Below are 27,394 nucleotides of genomic sequence, written 5' to 3'. Positions count from 1 at the left end.
CACAACTGTTGAATGCCTGTAATGTGTATTACACAGCACAGGCGGGGCTCTTTCACGCGCGCTTCGATTACTTCCTCTTTCTCCTTTTTTTTTTCATTTTGTTTTCTCTTAAAAAAAAAAAAAATTAAATTTTTCCACGACACCGCCAGTCATGCCACTCACTAAATAGCTGCAACAGGAAATCTATTAACGTGTATTCTTTTTTTGTTTTTCAAAACGTGTAACAAAAACAACAGCATCACACCACAACAATAAGTTTGGAATAAATCAACGGCAACGCCCAAACGTGAATATAGTCCCGCATAACATTCTTATATCATCAACCGCGACGATCGGTTCAAAGAACAAATTAGAATCAACTTGGAAGTTCAATTAATCAAGTCTTTAATTTGACGCGAAACATTGGCCAGTTTTTAAAAAAGAGGCCATCCAGGATTGTGAGACTATCGTAGTCCTATTGATGTAATAATAGTAGATATATAATGCTGATGTATTTAAATCTTAATCGATTGTTCAAACAGACACGTCAATTATACTTGTGTTGAAAAGGAACAAAACGATGAAATCTTTCCCTTTTATCAATTGGTTTTTCAAGTAAAAAGTTCAACTGCATATCTGATCAACCAAACAAGACCGTGAACTCGTGCCTGTTCTTTGCTGGTGATGTTCGCGTTTCACGGTGAACCTAATGCTATATATTATATATTCTTTCATTCTGAATTAGCTACGTATACATGGAAAAGGAAGTCGAAACAGGCCGAAAAATCTCCGATTTATAAAGGTATAGATAGGCTAAAATAAACACGACATAATTGGCCGAGTAAACAGAGTAACGCCACCCTTCGTGTTCTCCAACACGAAACCCCCCCCAAAAAAAATTAATCTCCCCTCTAAAAAAAGGGCAAATAAAGGGAATGAATATACAGAGGTGTACGAAAAGCGTATCATCAATCGAGAAGAAAATAAGCCACATCAACAACAAAAGTCAAGATCATCAGACACGAAAGTGAGATGGAGAAAAGGGGCGTAGCAAAGTCGGCATAGCCGATCCGGTCACCGGCGTTTCGTCTGGGCTTGTTGACCGCGAAGAACTTTAGGTCCGCCTGATGACGGAAAATCAGCCGCGACTTATCGAATTGTCACACGCATAGAAAAGAGCCGAGTGAGAAGAAAACTTGGGCCGTGTGTGTATATAGTACAGAGAGCGCGTCATGGCATCATCATCATCATCAGCTTCGCGCTTCTCTTGTGCGTATACATCCATGGCGCACGCATCTTAGACACGCTTACTTTATACTTCTGCTGTCTTTTCTATTTTATTATTACATTTTTTTGTCAGCAATCGGCACGCGTGTGGATGTTTCAATATATTCTTTAAAAATAGATGTACTATATATCTAACCGTTCGCAGCAGTCGAGCTAATTCATGGCTCTGGGGCTATAATATATTGATTTGTTTGGCTGATCGATTCGTCTTGTTGGTGTGCCAATCAAATGGGGTTGCGCATATGTAGACGCGTTGCAGTGCTAACAAACAAACTGAAACGGACATCCGTTCTTTCGACATCGCCAATCCAGCGTGATCAAACGTGTTTTGTTGCCACCGGTGTTGATATTTCGCGACACGTCAAAGTTTTCACGCGCTTATTTCAAAAATACTTCAGCAAATTCAAGATAGGAGTCGAATGAATTGATTCAAAAGCTCAACTAATGCGGTACCAATCAATAAACCAGATTCAAATCGTATATAACTTTGATATAGTCTTCCAATTCCTTGTCTACTGTACTTCGTCTGCATACCAATCACATAAGTTGATCACACTAAAAAAGAGAAAGTTAAAACGTTCGTTGGCCGTTATAGTCGACAAGAATAGAAACAGATGATAGTTCTAAATGGACGCTTCTCTCTCTCTTACAGCCTATATATGTGTACTTGCTATATAGATCTATGTATCACACACAGTATCAGAGAGGGGGGGACGCGGTTCGTCAACATCTGCAAGGATCGAATCGATTAAGCTTTTTTTTTCTTCCATCGGCTGCTCGACTTGGCACCCGTGAAGCCTTTTCGCCGTTTTCATTGAAGCGAAGGGGGGGGACCTTGTTGAAAGCCTGTATAGATGGATCGGACTCTTGGCTAGCCCTCGTACAAAATTAGGATAAAGGACGCGGAAAAAAGAGAGAAGCCGGACGTTAAGGGGATATAGAAAGATGTTCATCTCATTTAATTTTTATTTTTTGCCCCGTCGAGGGGGTGGTGACGGTGGCACCGATCGAATGATGAAAAGTCTTTATATATATATATACGAAACGTAGTTTTATGTTGTCTAAATTCTATTGGTGATTGGATACGTTGCATCCAGTGGGCCTATAAAGAGCTGATGGATATGGCGTGTGACCCTATATACGTCAACCTCCGTCTATACTGTACCAGCAGGCCAGATAACGAGCTAAAAATGTTTGGCTCTCACCGGGAGAACCCGTTGTGTTGATTTATTCAGTGAAATAATAGAACGTTATTTGTTTTTATTTCAGCATTCAAGAACATGTTTTTCAAAGATTAGTTTCATTTTGATCCGAACATTTACGTATATGTCTTGTAGTGGCATTTTTATTTTGGGATTTGGACGCACTGTGCTGCTATGGGCTAATCTATTTTTATTACTAAGGTCTATATATAAGATTGAGGCCATTATACTCGACTTAGTGTCAAAACGCAACTGCACGTCTTCGAAATCCAGGAAACAGCTGTTCAAAACTAAAAACTTTGCCGCAATCCTCAACAGCCGTCGGAACGCTTGCAAGACGTTAGAGAACAAGCAACCCATAGCTATACGTTATGTATAATACATGACGAGTCGAAAATGTAAAGATATAAATTACAATAGTAGCGAAATCGATCAGCGGGCCAAAAAAAAAATACCAACTAATGTTAAGTGACGGTTCGATTGAGCGCAGCTATGTTCAACATGGTATGTATACATATAAACACGCTGTTGTAATAGATATTGAATTTTAGAAATTTTATTGAGAGGGCGCGGGCCTGGAATGGTTCATTGAAAAAATAGGGTGACGTCAGCTGATTTGGGTGGGCTCTCGATAGGCCCAACTTCGATGATCATTGTATCGTTATACACAAGCCAACAAAACAACGTTACATTGTGTACACACACACACACACAGATATATTCCCTAATATACACACACGAATGTTACATAGAGAAATGCCTTCCTCAAGTGGTTGAGCGATGCAACTTGAATGGAAGGAGGGCTGCATACAAAGAGGGGGATGACGGAAGGCAACTATCTTTATAGGCTATTATAGTCATGCGGATGTGTTACATACAATGGTGTGATCCATCGGTCGGCGGCGGCCGACACAGACAAACGGAGGGTGCTGCAAACGAGATTCAACAAAATAGCGGCGGCTGTTTTTCTTCCTATTCTCTTTCGCCTTTTTTTTTTTTTCATTCCTAAATATGAACGATGGGTTCAGTGGGGTGCTCTTGTCTGCCCCGTTTCATTCTCAAAGGGAAAACGCGGGGCCGTTTACGTGTATAGTTCTTATAAGCCCCACCGTGTAGGCTGACGGAAGATTTAAAGCATATTAATGGTGATACTTAAATTCATCCATTGTAAATGATATCCTATTAAGCTTCATCATGATTTTCTCACGAAAAAAATGCCAATCACGTGTAATATTTGTTTTTTTATAATAAATGTTTTGTATAATGTTTAATTATTTCTGTCTCCTCTGATGGTGAAATAAATGCTTAACTATACAAGTAACGAACGAAAAATAAATCACGAACGCAGGGCAAAACGAGAGGAGTATGAAGAAAAGAAACATGTGTTGTGTTATTTATGTGTTGAAAAATGCCTGTACAATGGTTTTCTCTCGATGATTGGCTGTTGAGAACATAGCCGCCGCCACCGCGAGGCGATGATGATGACGAGCGCTATGTATGATGGTGTGACAGGGCGGTGTGTAACCCGTGTGTCCGACTCGTATACATTCGTGGGTGTGTGTGAGATATACACGCCCCCCTGCTGGTGATGTCGTCGACCTGTTGCCATCTCCGTGTTAAGTCACTTTAGCCCTCCTTGTGACTGTAGGAAAATATGCCGCACACAGTAAAGATCCGAATGGAAAGGGGCAAAAAGAAAAATATATATAAGCAGAGTTTATCTGTATTATGGAACAAGCATCCTGCTGGGTGGCGCCCTTCTCTCTCTCTCTTTTTCTTATACCGACTTATTGAATGCATCACGAAAGAGAGAAAAACATAATGCAGCCTACTGCTGAGTGCCCACCCGTGAATCGCTATGTGTGAAACACCTCTCGCCCTCGCCCACACACACCACTAAACAGCAACGCTGATTTGACTTACTATCAGCTATGCATATCTATATATCCCAAGTCTAAAAAAGCTTTCTTTTTTTATATATATATATATATTATTATTTTTTTTTATTCCACAGGCTGGTGTGTGCTGTATCAGGCATGTATATATATATGCAAGCACCAATAGGAATGTCTAACAAAATAGAAAGAATGCCCGGCATCCGATGGAGAATGAGCATTTCTTTTTTTCGAACAATCAGCATGATGCGGATGTTCAACGCTTGTTCCAGGAAAGGGAAGGAAAATGGCGGTCTGTTTGGGAATCATACATTTGCTAATTATAGATACAAACAAAACAGAAAAAAAGGGGGAATTTTTATAGTACATCACATTAATGCAGCGTGCCATTGAGACAAAGTTAACATTCCTCTCATGGCATAATAATATAGCATCAAATAAAAATCAATACTCTTATATCTTTACCTGATGAACTCAATCAAGCATTCCGCTTCAGTTGCTTCTATGTTAACAAAGAAACATTGACCGTATCATTCGCTTCTTTTATTTTCCCCTGTGTCTGTGCCCTTTGATTTCTCCCGATAGACCGCTATAATCACAGCTATAAACTACGCATCGGTCTCACCTGATGATTGGGACTCTACCCAGCATCGCACACACGATCACCTTTAGCAAAAAGGTCCCCCCCATGCTGAGCGGCTTGTTGACAGAAGACCGCCTGCGAGACGAGGGCTGATGAGCAGACCTCAATGATAGAAGGGGGGTATATCTATAATATATACAAGCAATGATGATGATGGCAACATCATTAGGACTAAAGAAGAAGACAAAAAATCATCATCATCATATCCATCGATGATTTCAGTTAGGCTCCAAATGGAATGTCAATTGGCGAGAAGAAGAAGAAAATGGTAGAATATGACTGTGGTTTTCTATAAATGCAGCATCCCATCTAAAGCAGGTCTACAACGTCAGTGACTCCGCCTCCTTTCGTCACCTGACCCCCCTTGTCTCTTCTCGTTCTCACACTCTATTGCTTTTGTCAATAGCAATATACCTATGTACATTGGTTTTCTACAACAAACGCATCAGTGTAGTACTGTCTGTATGAATATATATATATACATATAAAAACGACATTAGCAATCGAGTGGAATGCTGGCCAAACAACTGGCTGCGGCCGTGTACAAGAGCATTCAAAACGACAATGGACCTGCAACTGGAAAAAAAAAAAAAGAAATCCCCCCCCCCCGGAAAAAACTTGTAAAACCATTAATGGTTATATATTTTCCCTTTTTCTCTCGTGTAGGTATAAAGCGATAATTGAAAGCGCCAGAGAGAAAAATGGGGAAAAGAAAGAGCAAGGAGAATAAGTTGAAAGAGAACGAAAAAGAAAATACCTTGATACTTTTGAGGAAAGAGACAGGTCAGAAAAAGCCAGGCAAACGACCGTTTTCCCAGACCTGCGGCCCACCCTGTCAGCCTGGGCCTCGTATAGTCTGTCCTCTATGGCCCTATGCCAATATCATTCCTATTTACTTCTATTCAAATCGTCTCTTGTGCAGCATGAGAAAGAGAGGCCGCGACCATCACGCAGATACACAAAGTAACATTTCTTTTTTTTTTTTTTTTTGTGTTCAAAACGAAATCCCACGTTGACTTTTCAAAAGAATAAGAAAATTGTTCACCTTATGATGATGCCAGAGTAGGCGACGATCCATCAAAGACACATCAGTTCAATGATCTGGTTAATTGCTGCCCAGGTTCTGTATCTATGTAGGCTTGTCTTCACCCCTTGTGTGATATAGACGAGTAGCACCACGCTACACTGATCTTACAATTTCCATTAATTCATCAAGACAACAGATGACTTTTTCCACCATGTTCTACACATTTTTTTTTTTTTTTTTGCCTACCGATTTCACACACATTGGGCTCGTATTTATTGCTGGGCCGCCTCGATCGATTTATCACCCAACCGACCATCTCTCAGAGGCCCAATGTGGATATTATACTTCTCTATTTTGCTTTGAATTTAACTGCCTGACTTGCTCCCTCTTCCAAGGTATTAGTTTTTTTTTTTTTTTTTTTGCAGATGGACTAGTTTTTAGTAGTTCATTTTTATTGCACTTTGGACGGCGGTGCAATAATTTTACAAGAAGGTTGGACAGGTTTATAACCGTCCCTTTTCGGGCCACTCGATGGCTGCTGGGTAGATGATTGCCAATTTTCTTCTGTACAATAGAGCGGAGGGGAGTAATATATAGGGCTAAGAAACAATCTATTTGCTCTCGCGGTCAACGTTTCCTGCCCGTTTTCTATACAGGCCTTTATCTTGGTTTCTATCTACTCAATGAAACTACTTCCTGCTGGGAGAAGCCACTTCCGAGTAACAAATGTTCACATGTCCATTAACGATTTTTGTTTTTGCAATGCATAAAATTCTTTGAAGCTCTTGGCGTTTAGTTTAAGATCAATGTAATGAGAATGACATTTTTCTATAGGTATAATAATACAACGAAGGGAAAGGCCTTTGCTTTGCAATTGCAGACTACACCGTCACATTCATAACAAGGGTGTGGCACCAGCAGACGTCATTACACGCGAAGGCTAACCACTGACGGAACAGTGGTATTTAAAGGTTCTAATCTATAACATAATTTCGACAAACAAGTTTGAAAATAACAAACAAGCTAAATGCGTTGCCAGTCCCAGTATAAACGGGGACCATACGTGTATACAACGTTCTTGTGTATCAAAATTAGAGAACTTTCTTTTTTGACGTATAGCCAATGATCACTCAATCATGATTTTTATTGTAGAAAGGAACAAAGTAAACGAACCAACTCGGTCTGCGTAGGTTAGTTTGGTATTTACCTTTCTGTCACGCTTTCTAATGCCAAGTTTATGTTTATTCAATGTAGGTCCAACCCCAGTCCAGCTCGGTCAAGCGGTACGCGTGTGTTGATTTCATCAGAATGCTAGAGGCTTAACCGATGGCTTGTATCATTAACTTTAGTGCTTGCATACACAAAATATGAATAAATAGTTTTATCAGTGGGTGTAAAAATACAAAAGAAAAAAAAAAGCGAAAAAGACATTCGACCATGACAGGACTCGAACCTGCAATCTTTGGATCCGAAGTCCAACGCCTTATCCATTAGGCCACATGGTCGTATCATAGTGTGTAAACAGTTTCTTTATATTCTGTTTTAGTTCTAAAGGAAGTGGAATATTATGAACGGAACTGCAGGGTAAATACACAAATAACTTTTATTTAATTTAATAAAAATTAAGTAATATTTTAATTTTTTAATGCTAAAGTTAGTGATTTTTTGCCATGTATAGGTAACACATTGTTCATTGGTGAAAATGGACTACAACCTCAATTCTTACGTGTAGTCTACTCGGACTGGATGATATAGGCTTAATGGGGCTAAATAGTGACCGTCGCCACAACGAGGCGTGAAGAAAGGAGAGGGGGGGCTGAATGGCTGAAGAAACCAGATCGTCTTAGTAAAAATCGTTTAAAAGCATATATGCTCGCTCAGCACGAGCCATCTGTATCGCTTCCCCAATCAGTGACGCGGCGTATTTCACACTCACCGTCAAGGTTCTTGGATTATGTTCTAAGTCTTGGGTGTGCATAAAGCTTAAATGTGACACAAGCTTGGTTTTTTTTATTAAAGGTAAGCGGCCACTTCGTTGGTGGCTCCATTGTCCACTTGTATATCCATCGCTGGATTGCCTTCTCATACACAAAAGTTGTACAGTATAGACTTCGATTCAGGATGAGATTACGACCCTGCTCTATAGTTTGACTGATGATTTTTAGCTGGAAGCCCTTCAAGACGAGCTGGTCTATTATTAAATGGAATTCCAAGAGTTTAACTGACAGTGGTTATATTTTCTAAGGCTAGTTTTCAACAATAACAAAGGCATTTTCTTTTCCTTTAAAAGAGGGGGTTATATGTTGCATTCGTTATCTTTGCCATCTGCTGTGTAAACACACACAAAAAATCCTTCGTAATTGATATTCATGCCCAACTTCTGGATATGAACGTGTAAATTTGGATCTTTGTTCAACACAGTCCACGTTCTCAGTGAAACGCGATCTACTGATATCCAAATCTTCACGTCATAAAAAATAAGTTCCGTTTTCTGCTTCTGTATATCTTGTACATTTTTCATGAATTCAAGATCTTTTTTTGAAATGTGCCAATCCGTTAATAAATTTCAGTTGACGTTCTTTATCGAAGTTATACACAATGGAACGTCGTAATGTTCTCTTTTTATTGCAACAGCTGCATTTTAAAACCCGTCAGAGTATATAGAACAACAGACAAAGAATATGGAGCCATTTGTAACAGATGAAAGACGTGATAGAGTAAAAAGAAACATGACTTCCTTCTTCACTCATCTACAGAGTTGCATAAATGCACACCGTAGGGTCTACACAACGTATATAGAACCGGAGGACGTGTAAACACACACAAGTAAATTACAGAACACACGGCGAAGAGATGCTGAGGAGGGTTGTGTTGGCTTTGCGGAGCCGGTGGTGGATGTGCCTGTTTAGTCGGATCTTTTGTACGTGTTACCTTTTGCTCTACGAGTTCCCGGGCGGCCCAAGAAAAAAAACAGAAAGAAAACGATGTAATTGCTACCTGCCACAGGACTTGAACAGTTGCCGCCAACCCGCCACCACCTGTGAGATTTTTCTTTCCTTTCGTAATAATGGCACGAAGCACCTGTCCGCGCTCGGCAGCACTCACCATGATTTATCGGCTTCATCACAGCACCCACAGTCGTTGGTTCAACCTTCATTTATTCTTAACACAGCAGCACGTACATCAAACGTATTACATATGTTCTACGATCCGTGGTCTATTTTGAGGGTATATAGCAAAACGGTCAGACACAAAACAATTGTTTTTTTTAATTTTAGCTGATTTCTGGAAGCCATTTATGCAATTGAATTTTTTACGAAATAAAGCTAATAGGCGAATTTGAATACCTGGTTTAAACGAGCAGATGAATATCATTGAATCACAAATGTTTAAGGATCATGTTTCGACTTATGAAGACAGCCAGGGCCGATATATTATACATAGAAAATGCGATGACGTTGTGTTGTGTTGCTAACGATTCAAACTTTGTCGTTTTAAACTTACATCTCCTGGACAATCTAAAATATAGGATGCTGATGGACCACTAGTGCAGGCTATAAATCCTGCAGATGGCATCCAAGTTGGCGGTATTTTTGTTCATATATATTTTTCTCACACATCAGATGTTGAATTGAATTTCGTAGAGTGCTGGCGGTCCCGTTTGAAGGTGTCGAGAAGAGAAAAAGAAAGGGGAGAATCTAAGAAAAAGAAAACACAAAAAAACAAAACACACGGGGACTTGTCCGGGTGGTTTGGCCCACCTGCCGTTATTTCTATTAGGGAAATCTCAGCGAGTGGGCTGGACTCGTATCCACCGATGCTGTATAACATATATACGTATATCTACGTATATACCTGTTGATGTATACAAAAGAGAAATATACGTATATAGTGAAAAAGGAGAAAGAGAGAGAGAGCAAAGGTGTCGGATGCCAACACCTTCCTGGGCCATCACACGGTGAAAAAACAAAAACGCAACGGGAAAGCATCTGTTATATACCAAAATATAATAAGAGGCAATGCAGCATCATCGAAGGAAAAGGGTTATTTCAAGTATAAGTACATGTATATAATATACGTATGGTAATTCGAGTTAAGGAATTCTGACGTTCGATGTTATATTACGCTTTGAAAAAAGAATCATTTTTAAAGCGATTTCCAACTGCAGAGAATGGTGTTATTGACAATTCCGATTCAATAGCTAACAATATCGTCGTCTGCAAAGATATGAATACAAGAGAGCGAGCCTTGGAATTGATATCACGTGAATATATATAGTGGAATAGTCTGCGTATAAATACATATGCTGTGGCAAGCGATATTTTTTTGAAAATGTTTCTCGTCAAAGTGAATGGGCCATTTTGGATTATTGCAAGGCGTTGACTATTTTTCCCCGAATATTTTCCGAGTTTTATGTTTTAGTGTATAGACTATAGCTATAGACCTATATATATACGTTTTAAGTCTTCTTTGTTAAATTCTCTTTTGATATTTGTTACTGCGAGAGGTTCTTTATTCACGTCCCACATTACGTGCACGAACCAATAATTTCAAACCAATTTTCTGTGAACGAGCCAATCAAATATTATCGCTGTCAAATCGTCTGTGCGTATAATAAAAATAAGCTATAATAATCTTTCACCTCAAATAAAAAGAGCACAACGATGTACTAGTTTTAAGGCCAAACGTTACATGTGGAACACGTAGGTATATAGCCTACGTACAATAAAAAAAAATTGTGAAATAAAAATTATTATGAAAAAAATAATAATAATAATAATAAGAAAATACTGTGATGTTGCATAAAAATCTCAGACTGGGCGTGATCACGCAGGCATGCTGGCACACCCATATTTCTCTCGTGAAGAGCCGTTATTGATACATATCAATACAAATATATGCATGAGGATGGAGGAGGTGAAGAGACGGCGATCGTCGCGGGAGAGCAACCAAAGGCGGGATCAGAAAGAGACGTCGCCGCCAGCCAATCGGGCGGGAGGAAGAAGGCGTGGCTCCCATCATCACCCCAGCTGTGCGAGGAAGGTAAAGCACGCGCTCGTCTCCTTTCTCCGACATGTTACAAGCCATTTGTATGTACATGGAAAATGTACACGACCACCCAGCTCGAAGCGACACGCACCCCGAATCGTATACCAAGCATCGATGGCATCCGAACGATTACCATCGATCATATGAAACCCGAAAAGAACCCCTCCCATGGAACTGCTAAAGGGACCGCCTCTTTTCCTTCCTGATTGGCGACGGCCAGTTTAGGAAACAAATAATACGCCGTCACTTTTTTTTTCTTTCTTTTTAATATTCCCTTTTTTTCCTTCTTCTTCTCTACTCCCATCGCGCTTTCTACACGTTTAAAGCGACTTGTGCCGGCTGCGATAACAATGGTCTGATGTCATGTCGGTGACCGTCGACCGCCCGTCAGTGTCAGCCCAATCATCGGTTAAGCAACAAGAAGAAGAAATCAGGTCCAACGTTTTGTATATCAAAAGAAAAAGAACAAATTCATTTGGATATCGTATGTAGTTATATTACTGTTTGACCTATCGACATTTCCAACATTCGGCCCGGAGTATATTTGAACCCACAACGGATTATTAGAATTATTTTTAAACAAGAAACAAGACCAGCAACAACAGTGTTTCACCTTCTGAGTTGGTGCAAGATTTTGCAGTGTGTATAGCCGATGACATCGAATAGCCTTGCCATGACGAACCCACTCGGAATTCGTCCTCTCCTTGGAGGCTATCCTTTCCAAGGTATAGGCTGGATAGAGCTGAACCCAGTTTTAATTTAATATTTCGCAGGAGCCGCGCTTTCACTGTTGTTTAAATCACATAAATTTGAGTAGAAGTGCAAGTCATGCATACTTCAATTGATCTATTAAGACCATTGAAAATGTATCCACTTGAATGTTTTAATGTAGAAAGTCCTGCGTGATTTCACTTTCTCATTAGAAAGGCAAATGCGGAGCCATTGGAAACGAAGAAAACGTTCCGTAATTTAAATAGGTCAATTAATTTTGCCTTTTTTTTTTGTTTTTGTGCGTGCTCTAACGTCATGAAAAAGGCCAGGGACGTGTTAACCAACTGGGCGGAGTGTTCATCAACGGTCGTCCACTTCCGAATCACATCCGTTTGAAGATCGTCGAATTGGCGGCGGCGGGCGTTCGTCCGTGCGTCATCTCACGGCAGTTGCGCGTGTCCCACGGATGCGTTTCCAAGATCCTCAATCGCTATCAAGAGACGGGCAGCATCCGCCCCGGAGTCATCGGCGGATCGAAACCCAAAAGTAGTTCATCAGGATCTTCTGGAAGCACCACGCCGGCCGGCGGAAGCAATGAGGTTGAACGCAAAATGGACGATTACCGACGGGACAACCCCAACATCTTTTCATGGGAAATTCGCGATCGTCTCATTAAAGTAAAAATTTGACAACCCAATCAACGCACTTCAATTGGAAAGCTCTTAACGTTTTACTTGCGATCAAGGATGGAATATGCGACAAAACATCGGCACCGTCCGTCTCGTCCATCAGCCGACTGTTGCGAGGATCTCGCGGCGAAGGCCACGGAAGCGACGATTGCGGCAGTAGCCTCGACGGAATCAGCGCCGATCCTCACCGTCCACAACATGATCACACCATCAACGGTATATTAGCAGGTATGCATATTATATATACTAACAATTATCCCCCCGTAAAGCGATTTGATTTGATGTCGTTAGTTGTGCCACTATAGCAAACTAAACCTTCCCTATATCATTCGATAAAATCGCGCAATTGATGGTATAGATACGTATATGAACTAAATTAGTGACAACGTCAGCCAATCGTTAGCAAAAAACATGAAATTAAATTAGGCTCTATATCATTTTACAGCGTCGCTTATAACATTGACTTATTACAACTATATTATATATCAAAGGCTCTTTTGGGTTAATGCCTGACATGCCCAAATGAATCAAAAACTGTTATGGCAGGACAGCATTCGGCCAGCGTGCCCTTCAACGACTTAATCGGATTTACGTATGGAATATACTCATATTCATTTATCTCGTGCGAAGGCGCTGTGAGATAAAGAAGAAAACGGTCCACAAAGGTGTTACATGAAAACTGATGGCTTTCGACCTTTTCTTTATAGTTTGGCTTTCTTTTTACCTTTTGCGCCTAGCCTTTTATATCGAAGGAAAGAGTGACATTTTGACATGAAAGGTCATCAGCGTCGGAAGATGTTTGTCATCTTCCGTCTCCGATCATTTCTTTTTTTTCTTTTTACCCCTCGACTGTCTTGCTTTTTATCTAAGATGTCATCCGAGCACGAATAGGGGGAAAAAAAAATTGATACGGTGAATACCTCCCAAGAAAAAAACGTGTTGTGTATCCACGTATACTTCCCCCCCTCTTTTCGTTTTGAACAGCAAAAAAAAGGTGGGAAGATGCATAATAATGCGCATAATACAACTTTTACATGAGAAGCGCTGTTATAGAAGCGGTAGCCATCGTTCGTGTGTACGACATTACGCGGGCGAAATGAGTGTAGATACGACGGCGACGTGTCGGTCGACCTGTTACGCTCGTTTTCAGTCCTAATCACCAGAGGGGGAAAGAAAAGGAGTGTACCGCACGCAAGGTAAAACATCGGAATTTCAAATAAAAAAAAAATAAACACTCGTATTAAAACGAGAGAGAGAGAGAGAGAATATTTAGCGAAACTTGAAAAAAATAGGGGGAAATGGCAGTTGATTTATTCTTTAGACGTTCCCGAAGATTTTGAAGTTTTTATCGTTTTTTTTCATTGCTCCCCTTTTTTTTTTTTCGTTCTCACCTTCGCTTCTCGCCATGACTTTTGAATAATCAAACGGATTTGCGGAAGCGTGATTGATATTAATCCGTCGGTTGACCTGCAAAACAACGTCAACGGCTACTTGTATTGAACACGAGATAGGTCAATACATCACCTGTTGGACCTGATCGTTTGAAACAAAAAATAGGCTAAAGCAACAGAACTTTTCGCTCTCAAAAAATTGTTTCGAGATCTAATTTGCAATGCAGATCGCGCGCCTCTATAACACCTAGACTATAGCGCACGACCGCCTTGGGTGGTATAGGTATAGTTTTCGTTTCCCTCAAATAAATATGGCATGGATAGTGAATTTCTACAGGTATACGTAGAAAACCTCGGATGTTTTTTCCCGAAATTCAAGAGAACCCGTTGGGGATAGAATGAAATAGCGACTAAATCGATTGATAACATTTCTTTATATATTACATCCAAACTTATACATATGTGTGAGATTATGAATTTTTTTGTTTCCTTCTTACATATCGATACGACTGTAAGTTGGTGAGCATACCACGCAAAAGCAGGGGGGTTAGGATCCCTATGGAGGGCGCGGGATGTGCGCTAAGATCGGGTGGCTCGCCGCACTCGGGGGGTTCCTCCTTGTCGGCGGGAATCCGGCGTTCATTAATCACGCGCAGAGCCGACCACACACGGCTTTTCTCCTTTCTTTTTCTCTTTCCCTTCTTCACGCCAAAGGTGTGTATACATATAATATATACGTGAGTATGTGTGTGTGTGTGTACGCACGTCTAGATGTACCCCCCGTTGAATGGAACAGCGGAGCGCCATCTGTGCTGAGGAGGGACTATTTTCTTGTAAAAAAAAAATGTCTGAAGAAAAAAATAAAAATAAAAGGGGGGAATGAGAAGAAAAATTTGAATAAATGGGACACACAGCAATAAGAAAGAGAGAAGAGGAAAAAGATAGAAAGAATCAGTGATTTGGAAATATGACGTATTTACCACTGGCATCAAAGACAGGGCTGCCCTCCAAGAGTGATGAGGTTCTTTTCAATGATGTGTGGAAATGAAGTGACATCGTCGGCCGCTCCGTCAGACACGCCGCCAAAGACCTATACCAGAAGAAAATGTTGTTTATTAGTAGTTTTCTTTCGCGCAGCATACTGTACGTATTTATAAAGAAATATTAGTTGTTTTTTGTTTTTTTCTTCGCTCTTTCTTTATAATCATTTCCCTGTTTTTTTTTTTTGTAATGGAATGTATAAACAACATTCAGATAGAGGCGCTCTTTGATTCAATCATCCACATGTTTATTAAACGACTTTTATCTTAATCCAAAGGAATTTTTTTGTTTTTTTCCGGGTTCTCTATTTTGGTATTTTGGTTAGGAATGCTATAGTTGATTGTGTCTACAGTATACATACGTCACGGATATTTATTTACGTAAAAAAAAAAAAGAAACGAAATTCCTTGGTAAAAATTGCGTATTATTGGATATCGAATAGTTTCCATTGTTCCTCGTTTGTATTTCGGGCTGTTTTACATTCTTTAGGCCGCTCGAGCGAAGATGAAGATTCATCGGATATCGAATCGGAGCCGGGCATTGCGCTGAAGCGGAAACAGCGCCGCTCGCGGACCACCTTCAGCGCCGATCAATTGGAGGAACTGGAACGAGCATTCGAGCGATCGCAATATCCGGATGTCTACACCAGAGAAGAATTGGCTCAGAAGACTCGATTAACAGAAGCCAGAGTTCAGGTAAACTACCAAATATTTTGAATCTTCTCCTTTTCCCAGACATTCGTTTTTTCTTTTTAAAAATGGCTCCATTAAAAAAAAAAAAAACCTAGAAATGATTACCACAATGTTTCTTTTTTTGGGAGGCAGTGTATCTTAATGGCGGCATATGCCGTATAAGCATGTCGTACGTCATGTTGACAGCAAACAGAAGGTGAACACTGTGCTCGCAAACGAAATGGCTCGGCAGAATGAGGAAAACAGTTCCTAAAATAAACAAATGGTGTTCCCGTGTAATTGCAAGAAAAAGAGCTTCGAGGGACTCTATTAAATCTGGGTTCCCTTTGACTAAACGCGAGTCTTTTGAAATTGCACGTATACAGGTATGGTTCAGTAACCGACGTGCTAGATGGCGCAAGCATATGGGAACGTCGCAACATCAACATCCCAATTCAGGAGGAGGAGTCGGCCAGTCATCGGGATCGAGTATAGGCTCCCTAGGTCTGCCTTATCAGAGCCAACCGGCTGCTGCTTCCAGCCAATATAATGCGGCTACATCCGAATCGGGTGGAACCATGTCTGGTAAAAAATTTCAACGGTGCTTTTTTAAAAAAATTTTTATCGAGAAATAAAATCGAATTATTTTTGATTGGGAATGTAGATCGCTGTTGGCCGGATCGCACGAGTGGCAGTAATTTCCTGTTTCCGCAGTCGGCCAATGCCGGAGGTGTGGCCAGTTCGGCTTTCAATCCGGCTGAGTCTTTCGGGCAATTATTCGCTACCGCAGCGGCAGTTACACCTAGCGGCGGATTGAGCAATTACACTCCGACTTCTGCTTCCGCATCGTCGGTTGGTGTGGAGTATCCATCGCATCCGCATCACCACTTGCCGTCGACCCTCAGCGAAACGGGCTGGAATGCGGTGAAATCGGGTGGAGCCGGAAGCGCCTCGAATGCCATCGGAAACGAAATGCCTTGCTGGACTGCAGCCTCTTCTTCGTTCAACGGATTCGACAACTACAATGGCATTGCTACTGGCGAAATGTTCATGGGCCATCACCATCACCATCAGAGCTACGGCGATGTTGGCAAAGCTGCGTCGGCCTCCTTTTCCTACGGCCACCATCATCACAATCCGGCCGTTGTGGGTGTTTCTTCAGCTGCCGCAGCCGCCGTGGCCTATCGGAACTATAATTTAGCCAAAGGAACCAGCGGAGCGGCAGCCTCATTCGGATTTTACTAGAAAAGTGACACAAAATTAGATATTTGAAGGGCGGGATTTCGAAAAATTCTCAGGAATGACGCTCATAAACCATTCAAAACGTAACTACTTGATCTACATATTTACGAATGCCTTAAATATGATATCACCTTATCAAACAACTTACTAGTTCATCGGGTTTTTTAATGCTCCAGTGCTAAAACATAACAATGCCTTTTACGTTTTTCTAATCTTCTCTCCTTCTTTTTTGTTTGTTTTTTGTTTTTTTTTATTTCCAGCGAAATACAGTACTTTTTATGGCAGTTTTATTCGCCAAAATAAATCGAGCTTTCATAATAATGGGATAGATCATTTAAAAAGTAAAATTATTTAGTAGCGGTAACCACTTTCTTTTAATAAGCATACTTTATCTATTCTATTTATCAAGTACTTGCAAGCGGCTTATCGATTAACGGGCATTTGAATATCATATAATTTCACGAGGGCAATAACAAATTGTAAAAACAGCGAGATTTTTGATTAGAAAGTGCGCTGAACATTGATCGCAAATCTGACGAGGTGAGTGACTTAGAGCTCGTCACGAATGGAAGCAGCATTGTTACCAGAGGCACTAGGAGATTGAGAAACTAATAATTCTTCCAGCCATTCGACAACGTCCTCCACTTTCCTACGGTCGTTAACAAATGGAACACCAAACGGATTTTGCGGCGACCAACCCGTTTTGCCAGGGTAATATCGCACCGTGGGGTAGGATTGAATGCCGGCATTTCGACACACGTGCGGGAAACTCTCGCAATTGACTTTAGCGAATTTCAATCGGCGGCCGTCGTCCAGTTGCTTTGCTGCTAATTCGAATTCTACGGCAAAGACTTGGCAAGGTCCGCACCAAGGAGCGTAATAGTCAACAACCCAAGGAGTGTTGGACCGGAGCACGACGTCGGCGAAATTGTAGTCACCAAGGGCGTACACAGACGATGGTAGCGAACTCACCAACCAACTACGTAAAGCATATGCATCTCGCTGGAAACCGTTGTATGTACTAGAAGCCAAACATAATAATTAATTAAATAATAGTAATCAATATAGGGAGGGTATTTAACTAGGCAATAATGATTTACATGATATCACCAGTACCCCCGATAGGGTAGAGCCGAATGGTCGGATAGGAACGAACACCGTGCTGTGTACAGAGCAGCTCTTGCGTGACGCAGTCCACTGAGCCGATGTTTATGTTATTTAAATGCCCGACCATTCTGGCAAGCGAACGCCATTGGGGCGCCAACTGAATGCAAGGGCCGCACCACGAAGCAAAGAAATCAACCAACCACACTTCGTTTTTGCCTCGGTTTAACACCAACGACTCGAAGTTGTCAATCGTCAAATCGATAACTACAAGGTTTTGTTTGTCAAGAAAGTATTAATACGGTTGGATTAGACAGTTAAAACGAAATGTTGAAGCTACCTGGGGGACGTAGAACATCTTCAACAAAGGTTGCGATATCGCGACTGACAAATTGGCCAGTGTAAGCATGTGGAGTTGAATAGTTATAGAAGATTACTGTTGGATAGGAACGAATGTCGTAGGTGGCACAAAGATCACGGTGTGTGGCGCAATCAAGCGAGCCAAATTTGACTATGCCACCTACCATACTGCTGGCCTAAGAAATAACACTTGAATTAGTATAGGAAATTATCCCTTTTCAACATCAATAAGCTCACCCTTCTGAATTCCGGAATCAGGCGCATGCATGGTGGACACCAAGGAGCATAAAAGTCAACTACCCACGGATGGCCGTCATTAAGACAATCGGGAAATGTATTAGGATTCAGCGTTTCAAGGTTTGGTGCCCAAATGCTGTTTCGTGCGAAATTGACGACTTCGGATACGCTCACACCACCGACGTGCATCTCTACGGCTCCACCGCGCTTGAAAGTGGCAAATGTGGGATACTTGTTGATAAAATATTTGTTTCTAATGAAATTATAATTGGGGGGTCAAATTAAAGATCCAGTCCAATGATAACGAGTGCATACTTGCAAATTTCTGCTGACTTATTGCAATTGATGCGGCCCAGTTTTATATGAGGCAAAAGGGCGGGTAGTCTTCGGTATTGCAGATCGACGAAGCTTTGGTATTCTTGATTTTCAGTGAAATACACGAGCCAGTCTTGGCCGAGATCCTCGACCAACTTTCCGTGGATATTCTACACAAAAAAAAATCTATTGGAAAATTATTCTTTTGACTTTTGTGAGCGACACGGTGATAACCTCTAGGCTTTTTTCATCGACAAGTTCAGCCTCAGGAAGTTGTCTGAGAATCTGAGTCGCAATTTCCAGATAATTGAGACTGTGAATTTCAATACCGTTCTGCAGAGTATCATTCCCTGATGGTAGATAAATGGTTGCTGATTGAAATCCAATTTTGGAACACGATATGTCTTTGGACGAACAGTCGACGTAAGCTACTTCCACTAAGCCATCCTGGTGATAAAAAGGTGTTACGCTACATTTTTAGAAAACTATTTACTTTAATACTGACAAAGATGTAGGATAGTTTGCTCCTGCTCTGCCAAGACGGACAGTTAGTATCAGTAGAATCTTTGCAGAAGATGAAAAGCAAGGGAGAGCTTCTTATTGTCTCATCCTCCATATTACTTTTGAAGATTTTATAGCTAGAAATTTCATTTGGTTGAGTCGGAAGCTTGTGCAAAACAAAGTTCTGCATATCTTCTGGAGTTCTTTCTCCATAATATTTATCTTTCTATAATAAATTTTATGAGAATTACTGGTGTTGCATAACAAATCAAATAGCTTACATTTGGATATAAAACAAGTGATGGGTACGATGAGATTCCTTCTTTGCGACAGAGAACCCAGTCTTCTTCACAATTAACAGCAGCTATTTTTATCACAGCACTCAACTCCAGAGCAAGCTGTCTCCAGTTAGGGGACATTACATGGCAATGTGAGCACATAGGTGAATAAAACTTGATAAACCAGTACTCCATTGAGTTCTTTACATTTTGTTCTAAGACAGAGACAATATTGTAAGCATTGAAACAAAATTACTTCAAGGATATTCTCACCAAAATCTGATGCTGACAATGTGATTATTTCAGGATCATCATCATAAATGCCAAAGTGGTTTTTATAGAAATTCCAGTTTTGATATTCTTTGCTGCTTTTAAAACCGTCTTTAATTCCATTCTCTCCATGAAGATCATATTGTTTACGAGTCTCTTGATCCTTGAGTACTTCGTAAGCCTGCTTGAGATCCAAAAATTTTTGCTGAGCAAGTGGGTCATCTGGGTTTTTATCTGGATGTGTGGTAATGGCTAGTTTCTTGAAGGCTTTTCTAATTTCGCGACTATCCGCTGTTTGTTCTACGCCCAGCAGTTCGTAGAAATCTTTTTCTGCAGTAACTTGTTTGACAGTTGCAACTGTCAGTGCAAACGCGAGAAAAAATCGACCGGCAATCTAATGGAATAGCAAATTACGGATATATTCAAGATGAAAGTATCAACAATACGTTACTAAATACCATCCTAGTCTTTTTTCCTCCGGAGCTTGCTGAATAGAGACTTTGACCCGCGATCTCAAAAGGTCATCTCCAAAGTGATTGAAACTGAAAGGCTGAAATTCAACATGTGTTATTTTACCCAACCTCCTTTTAAATACATTTCTTTTTTTTTTTTTGAACCAGCCTACAGAAAGATTTTAATTAAGTCCAAAGAATATTCACTAGATGGCGGCGGAATCTCAAAACAAGATTTTGGTGGAAAAAACATAAGATTTCCTTCAACGACTTGGATTGTTTTCAAAATTCCTATAGCCAAATGATTTTTAAAGAAAAATTTTGTGCAGTGACATTATTATCATACATTTGTACGGGTAATTCAATTGAGACATTAAAAATCCATGAAAAAATATAAGACTTGGGGATTGGGTATACGACGCGTCAAGGACGTTGCCATGCGTCAGGGTTGACACCCTGCAGCGCTGTTGTACCAAAGCGCAACAGCCGCTTCGGTCCCAACCCTACTCACCCGATAAAGGAGTGAAAAACAATCTATACGGAATAAAGCCTAAATTGGGCGCGAATTGGTAATGGCAGCAGTGATAGATAGCAACTAGCAGAGGGATTACTAGGCAGAATCAGAAAGTTGTCAAAACACTATTGTGTACGTAACAAAGTAGACGGCAAGGACAATGAGAAGGTGCAAAAGAAGAAGGGACTCTTCTACTGGGCGTCCTCGTCCTCGTCCTCGTCATCTTCATTGTCGAATGCGGCTCTGTTTCGACCCGAGCATAAGGGAAACATGCGAGCGCTACATGCTTTGAAGACACATATTAATTAGGAACACTGAATAAATAACAATTACTTACCTAATTTTATCGAAGAAATCCAATCAGTTAATTGGCGTTCCTTTATAATTCTTGACATTTCGTTACCAGCAACCACGAATGGGTCAAAAACAGTGCCATTACAATGTGTCAAATTTCCATAAGAAACGAATGACACATCTTGTAGAGTGACACTCGCTTTTTCAAAATCTGAAAGAATTGCCATCTGGAAAATGGAATGGAATTATTGATCAATATTGGCGTTTACTAATTTACATAAAAATCTAAAAAAAACTTACCAAATTTTGGGACTTCACTGTAAATGAAGTGAAATTGTAAAACACAATTGTGACGTGGTCATATCCTGGTCTGTGGAAGGCACAAAGTCGGAACACCAATTCGGACAACGGGATGAATGTGTTACCGTTCGGATTCTTATTCAACTTTTCGTGCATTGGACTATAAGTGGCCAAACCAGAGCCTCTGGCACCGAAGCATCCCACCCAGTTTTGTATTTTTGTGGTTCGAAAAGGGAAATCACTAAAAGAAAATGTATGTTAAACACGTCTACAATTAAAAATAAATAATTGTTACCTCCATTCACGAGCAAGTAAGTTTCAGCCTTCACACTAAACAAAATAAAATTATTAATTATAAAAAATTATTTGAAATATAATTTAATACTCACTTTAAAACATTTTGAATTTTTTCTCTTCCTTTCCTCCGTTCTAATTCTTTTTTTTTTCTTTAGTTTTACCTTTCCGTCATCCCCGCCAACACCAACATCCTCTCCCAAGCCACCCATTCCCCCAAACACACCACCATCCACTCCTGCATTCACACCACCATCCACACCCAAGCCATCTATTATATCACCTACACCGCCATCCACTCCCGCATTCACACCACCATCCACACCCAAGCCATCTATTATATCACCTACACCGCCATCCTCCCCGAATCCATCCAAATCCCCCCCATTCACACCACCATCCACACCTAAGTCATCTATTTTATCACCCACACCACCATCCTCCTCAAATCCATTCAATCCCACCCCATTCTCACCACCATCCACACCCAATCCTTCCCTTCCATCAGCCACACCACCAACAACATCCACAAACAATTCCCCATCCGAATCTGATTGGGGTGGTGTCAGAACGTTTTTCATGAACTTCCTCCTAAAAATTTAGAAAAAATTAGAAAAATAAATAATTCAGAAATTTTTATAATACACGAAAAAAACTTACTTTTTATTAAATTCTCTTATAGGAGTCCTGCAGTTGGTTAGTTTGGCAGGGATCCATTGATTATCCGTGTCTGGATAGCCTTTAAATTTTATTAAATACCAGACACGGAGTAATCCTTCTTCATTATAGAATAAACTTAAATATTAGAAAAACAAAAGAATTTAAAATACCTATTAAAAAAACTATTTGATAACTTAAATAAAAAAACTTAAAATAGAAGAAGGTACTCTTGATTTTATGGGAGTCTATGCTTTGGCGGGAACCGAAGAGGACAAGCGTATTAAAGGTAAAGCTAAATTTAATACTTGCGTTATAGAGTTAATTTTGTGGCAATAATCATGAAATTATTTTTTTCAATCTATCGCTCAGTTGTTAGCAATTATTCGTCGGTCCAATTCCAATAATTTCTTTTTATAATTTCAACAGCCTTTGGACGATCGTATATATGTTTGACTACACTATACGTTCATCAATTAATGTCTATAAAACTGTTTTAATTACATCAGCAGCCCAGTAGGCAAATGACTCGGGGTCAAATGAAAGTTGAACAACAACAACAAAATCCGGTCCAAAATAATAAAAATGTTCACTTTCATTTTTGTTTTGTTTTTCCTCCACCTTGTTAGATATACATTCTTTCTCTGCATCTCGTTTACGTATATTATATTCCGGGTGTTCGGGTTCAAACATTCACGGCGGCATTCTGCCCGTTCCCCTTTGTAGTTTCTTTTGCATCTATACACACATCGATAATGTCAAAACAGCCGTATACGGTTAGACCGTCTTTTTTAAAATGCAAGCCTGAAAACTGGTTTTCCCATTGAGTTTGGGTATACAGACTCAGCGACGATGTTCGTGTTATCTACGTGAGAACCAGAGACTATACACGGAGATGAACAACTTTCAAAAGAAGAACAGAACTTAAAAGCAAACAATGGCCTACCGGCGCCATCAGACGACATATAGCGAAATTGGTTTTCTTTCTTTCAAAAAATGTTTCAAACATAAATTAGAAGGGACCGATATGGATGACGGTTTCATTCCGACGTCCTACCGGCTTGATGCCATTTTTCTTGTGTATGAACTTTTTCGATGACGCAATCGCCATCGACGTGTGGTGAAAATGAAGCTGGAAACAAACCAATTGTGGGGGTTATTTGAAAATCCGGTCACGTGTCATCATCATCGCGTATTTAATGAACGTATATATTATGCGTGTATCGATCACGTCTTTCGTGTAATTGCCACTTGCATCGCAGGTGAAACGCCTCTAGCAATCTAACGGATACATTCAACTGCAATTGCAACGAGGGCAAGAAACAAAATGGAAAACGAATGCTGTTAAACATTTTAAAACAAACAAAAAAGATTTTAAAATCTATAACGATCATGATGGGCCAATAAAAAGGTGCGAATCGTAAATCGGAATCATCGATGTATAGACTCCCCTTTTATATGTGACAAACTGCTATGTTATCTACTAATATAATACACCATAAATATGTATAAAACTAAAACAGCTAACAAAAGCTGTAGACATCAAATAGTTTCATTTGATTTAACTTAACTTCTTTTTTAATTTAACTTAAAATCTTAAAAAACTATCATAATAATTTCCCTTACAGTAATTTAAATCTAGGCAAAAAAAATTTAAATAAAAAAAAACTTACCCTCGATCGATGATCGCCTCTACTTCGTAATCAGCATCTTCAGCCATTTTAAATTGGAGCACTAGCACAAGAAACGTCTTTACATCAAAGAACACAACAGCAAATGATTTTGCAATGTGTTCTGTTGATCAATTAGTTTCCCCAGGGACTATGCCTATTTGGTGAACAAAATGGGCCATCTCTATTTTGAAAAAAGGGTATTGTACAGATGTTCTCCCTAAGGAATTAATCCCACTCCATCAGACAATTTGAAATTTTTAACAATAAAAAAAAGCAACGCTACAAAATTGTAAAAATTTGAAAATTGTCAACGTTTTTTTACTGTTTACAGTGTAGCGTCATGGTGTCCGAGTGTCGTGTTCGGTTGGTAAGTTTTTATTCTAATTCTTTTTTTTATAGATCTATCAAATTTATAATTAATCATTATCGGCCCAGGCAAAAATCCGACACAATTAAATGCATGTTTTAATATTGTGTATATATTAGCACACTTTAGGACGATATAAATTATGTATTGAATCATACTAAAGTCTAAAATATAATTTTTAGATAAAAAGAATAATGAATTGTGTCCCACTTGTGGTATACTAGCATAAGTAAAATAATAAATTGAAACATGGAAGAATTGTACTCTATGCGTATCGAACTACGGAACTATATTTCGGTAGCCGTACGTGCTACCAACTGTGCCACCTTCGATAGTAATGGACTCAAGAAATATCTATCCAAATTCGATTCAAGTGCTTTAGGTGATAGAAAAATTTTGGAGATTTTTTTAATATTTGGAAACATTTGATTTTACGTGATAGAATTTGGTTTTCGAACATCAACAATTCATAAAAATTGATTTTGTGAAATTTATAATGATAACTTAACTTAATTGAATTAACATAATAATTTGAAACAGATAAATCGACATTATAAAGTTAAACTTTCGTATTTATGTGGATACTTGGAATAGAAGTGGCTAAACAAAATAAAAATACCCTGAAAAATTGGTTCTTCCCAACTTTCCAAGTCCATAAAATATTCGGGGTATAATCTCGTTTATTCGGTTCAGGCGTTCACAAGTCCAAAAAAATTATGGGATATTATTTGATAATATAATGAATGGTATAAACACCCCCAAAAATTTGGGAAAATGTAAAAATTTTGCTTTTTCTCATTATTCCTGGGTTGCTAACCCCGAAAGAATTATATCCTTTTTAACAGTCATATAATAATTTTCCAAAATTTTACGCACTAATCACATCTATGCACTATGTTAACTTTTGTTTCATCGGTGTGAAACACGATCTATTGAAAACTATAATATAACTCATAATAATTGACTTCTAATAATATATACATTAAGCAATAATTGCCTTCGCCTTGTATCAAACTGCATAATATTACTTTTTTATCACATTTTATTACCAGTTTGTAAAGTAACAAATAATTAATTTTGATAGTATGCGATTTATTGAAAACTAGCATAATTAATTGCTTCTGTTTTATTAGCATGTATTAAATTGCATATTGTTACTTTATGATCATACTTAATACAAACTAGTATGATAAAATCAGGCTAATATATCATTAATTATACTAGTATGCGATTCATTGTAAACTTGTACAATTAATTGTCTCAGATTTTTGGCTGGGGGTATCTTGGGAATATCGTATCCGAAGATTTCTGCTAACGGGGTTCCTCCAGTTTTCAACAACATGATTGAACAAGGATTGGTAGAAGAGCCAGTTTTTACTTCTGGATTAGCAGGTATATTTTTATTTTTCCTTTAGTTTCGAATTTCGATATTACAAATTTTCTGAAAGGAATCCTGATGCCACCGAGGGCGGAGAAATTACATTTGGTGGATCAGACCCAAATCGCTACACTGGCGAGATTAGTTGGGTTCCTGTTACCGAGTCAAACAGTACCTTCGCTGTACTCAGTAATCAGAGAAGCGGCCAAAATGGTACCCAATCCTAATCCAGTAGAGGTGGAAGCCGGACGTAAAACAGTTTTTGACACTTGGTTGGCGGCCAATCCGGATCCGAGAAATCCTACCCAACCACGGTAAGAGTAACGTTGAAAGTTTACATCAAAGCTACAACACGATACTTAATTTTTATGGACGAACGATTGCAGCATTGGTAATTTAGGAAGTGGTAGTGATTACACCGTCTTCAGTCATGTTCTCGGCGTCCCATCGATCGACGTTTACTACGATTATCAAGAGGTATAGTTTTACTTGATACATATCAAATAGTTAAGTGTCAATCGAATTTATTTTCTCGTGGAACAGAAAGCAGGATCTTACCCTCTTTACCACACTCTTTACGAGACTTATCATACGGTGGCTAACTTAATGGATCCCGGATTCAAATATCACCTTGCTGTTGCTCGACTGGTTTGTTGGCTCGTTTTGTATAAAACACAATTTTGACTTACAAATTTCTATTGTAACAGATGGCTGAATTGACTTTGAGTCTCAGTGAATAAGTTATTCTTCCGTTTGACGTACCGAGTTACGCCAGTTTTCTGGAACAAGATATCGCTAAAATTGAGTCACGGTATAAGGACGTGGCAGTCACGAACGGAGCAACTTTTGGTCTGCCCTTTAACTAAAGTAATTTTCTAAAATCTGTCGTATAACTGGCCTTCTCTTTCCAGAACATTTTAGAAAAGCAGTTGCTCATTTCCGGAACGCTACTGAGTATTTTACCGACAACATAATACCACGTTTGGACATTACCAAGTAATTGAAATCAAGTTAACATGTTCATAACGATCTTGAGAGTAATGAAATAGCTTTACCCAGTCCTTTAGCCGTTCGTAAAATCAATGACCAGTTGATGTAGCTTGAAAGAGGATTCGTCGATCCTCATGGCCTTCCCGGGCGTCCTGAATTCAAGTATTCGTTTATAGGAAGTTTACGAACTCCAATTTTCAAGCTAAATCAGCATTTTGCTTTAATTTCAGTCACATCGTGTTCGCTCCTAGTTCTGTGGATAAATACTCCAGTGATACTTTTGCTGGCCTGGTGGATCTGTTCAAAACTGTTGGCAACCAAACGGAAGCCGAACAGCCCGGCACTTGGCGTCAAATCAAACAACACCTTTCTGCAATTTCTTTCTTAATCGGTGCTGCAGCTGACTCTCTTCGAAAGGGATTCTAGATCCCCACCACGATCACACATTTTCGTTTTACTCTATTTGGTTGTATAATCTTTGCTTTCTGATTTCGCATAACACATTTCTGTCCGATAATTGGTTCACTTTAACAAGCCACTTCAAACGTGCAATATATTGAAACAACAATTTCAAATCTCAAGC

The 27,394-nt window shown here is 39.5% G+C and overlaps 4 protein-coding genes and 1 non-coding gene across 5 annotated transcripts; 2 read left to right on the top strand and 3 right to left on the bottom strand.

Annotated features, from left to right (window-relative positions):
* Positions 1 to 7,465: 7,465 nt before the first annotated feature.
* On the bottom strand, positions 7,466 to 7,538 carry Trnar-ucg. The gene has a single exon. It is a non-coding gene; the product is annotated as a tRNA-Arg (tRNA).
* Positions 7,539 to 11,409: 3,871 nt separating this feature from the next.
* On the top strand, positions 11,410 to 17,111 carry LOC116919776 (protein gooseberry). The gene is made up of 6 exons (XM_032925804.2): positions 11,410 to 11,807; positions 12,118 to 12,470; positions 12,539 to 12,710; positions 15,404 to 15,609; positions 15,972 to 16,170; positions 16,250 to 17,111. Exons 1-6 carry the CDS (start codon positions 11,735 to 11,737, stop codon positions 16,828 to 16,830), a joined length of 1,584 nt encoding a protein of 527 aa, XP_032781695.2. The 5' UTR covers positions 11,410 to 11,734; the 3' UTR covers positions 16,831 to 17,111.
* A 71-nt stretch (positions 17,112 to 17,182) lies between these two features.
* On the bottom strand, positions 17,183 to 20,502 carry LOC116919775 (dnaJ homolog subfamily C member 10). The gene is made up of 10 exons (XM_032925803.2): positions 20,351 to 20,502; positions 19,896 to 20,286; positions 19,626 to 19,837; positions 19,349 to 19,570; positions 19,078 to 19,290; positions 18,844 to 19,013; positions 18,529 to 18,781; positions 18,272 to 18,467; positions 17,928 to 18,198; positions 17,183 to 17,848 (listed from the first exon to the last, which is right to left on the bottom strand). The coding sequence occupies exons 1-10, from the start codon at positions 20,351 to 20,353 to the stop codon at positions 17,377 to 17,379; spliced, it is 2,403 nt and encodes an 800-aa protein (XP_032781694.2). The 5' UTR covers positions 20,354 to 20,502; the 3' UTR covers positions 17,183 to 17,376.
* Positions 20,503 to 20,636: 134 nt separating this feature from the next.
* LOC116919777 lies at positions 20,637 to 21,682 on the bottom strand. Its single transcript, XM_045171502.1, has 3 exons — positions 21,453 to 21,682; positions 21,196 to 21,379; positions 20,637 to 21,144 (listed from the first exon to the last, which is right to left on the bottom strand). Exons 1-3 carry the CDS (start codon positions 21,606 to 21,608, stop codon positions 21,050 to 21,052), a joined length of 435 nt encoding a protein of 144 aa, XP_045027437.1. The 5' UTR covers positions 21,609 to 21,682; the 3' UTR covers positions 20,637 to 21,049.
* A 2,719-nt stretch (positions 21,683 to 24,401) lies between these two features.
* Positions 24,402 to 27,392, top strand: LOC123470750 (putative N-acetylated-alpha-linked acidic dipeptidase). Its single transcript, XM_045171501.1, has 9 exons — positions 24,402 to 24,443; positions 25,748 to 25,835; positions 25,892 to 26,135; positions 26,208 to 26,298; positions 26,365 to 26,469; positions 26,529 to 26,670; positions 26,733 to 26,817; positions 26,881 to 26,973; positions 27,042 to 27,392. The coding sequence occupies exons 1-6, from the start codon at positions 24,417 to 24,419 to the stop codon at positions 26,559 to 26,561; spliced, it is 588 nt and encodes a 195-aa protein (XP_045027436.1). The 5' UTR covers positions 24,402 to 24,416; the 3' UTR covers positions 26,562 to 26,670; positions 26,733 to 26,817; positions 26,881 to 26,973; positions 27,042 to 27,392.
* Positions 27,393 to 27,394: the final 2 nt, after the last annotated feature.

The sequence above is a fragment of the Daphnia magna genome, linkage group LG3 (assembly GCF_020631705.1).
Source record: "Daphnia magna isolate NIES linkage group LG3, ASM2063170v1.1, whole genome shotgun sequence".
Lineage (NCBI taxonomy): Eukaryota > Metazoa > Arthropoda > Branchiopoda > Diplostraca > Daphniidae > Daphnia > Daphnia magna.
Note: the sequence above shows the minus strand (reverse complement) of the source record. Positions and strands in the feature narration are given on the sequence as shown.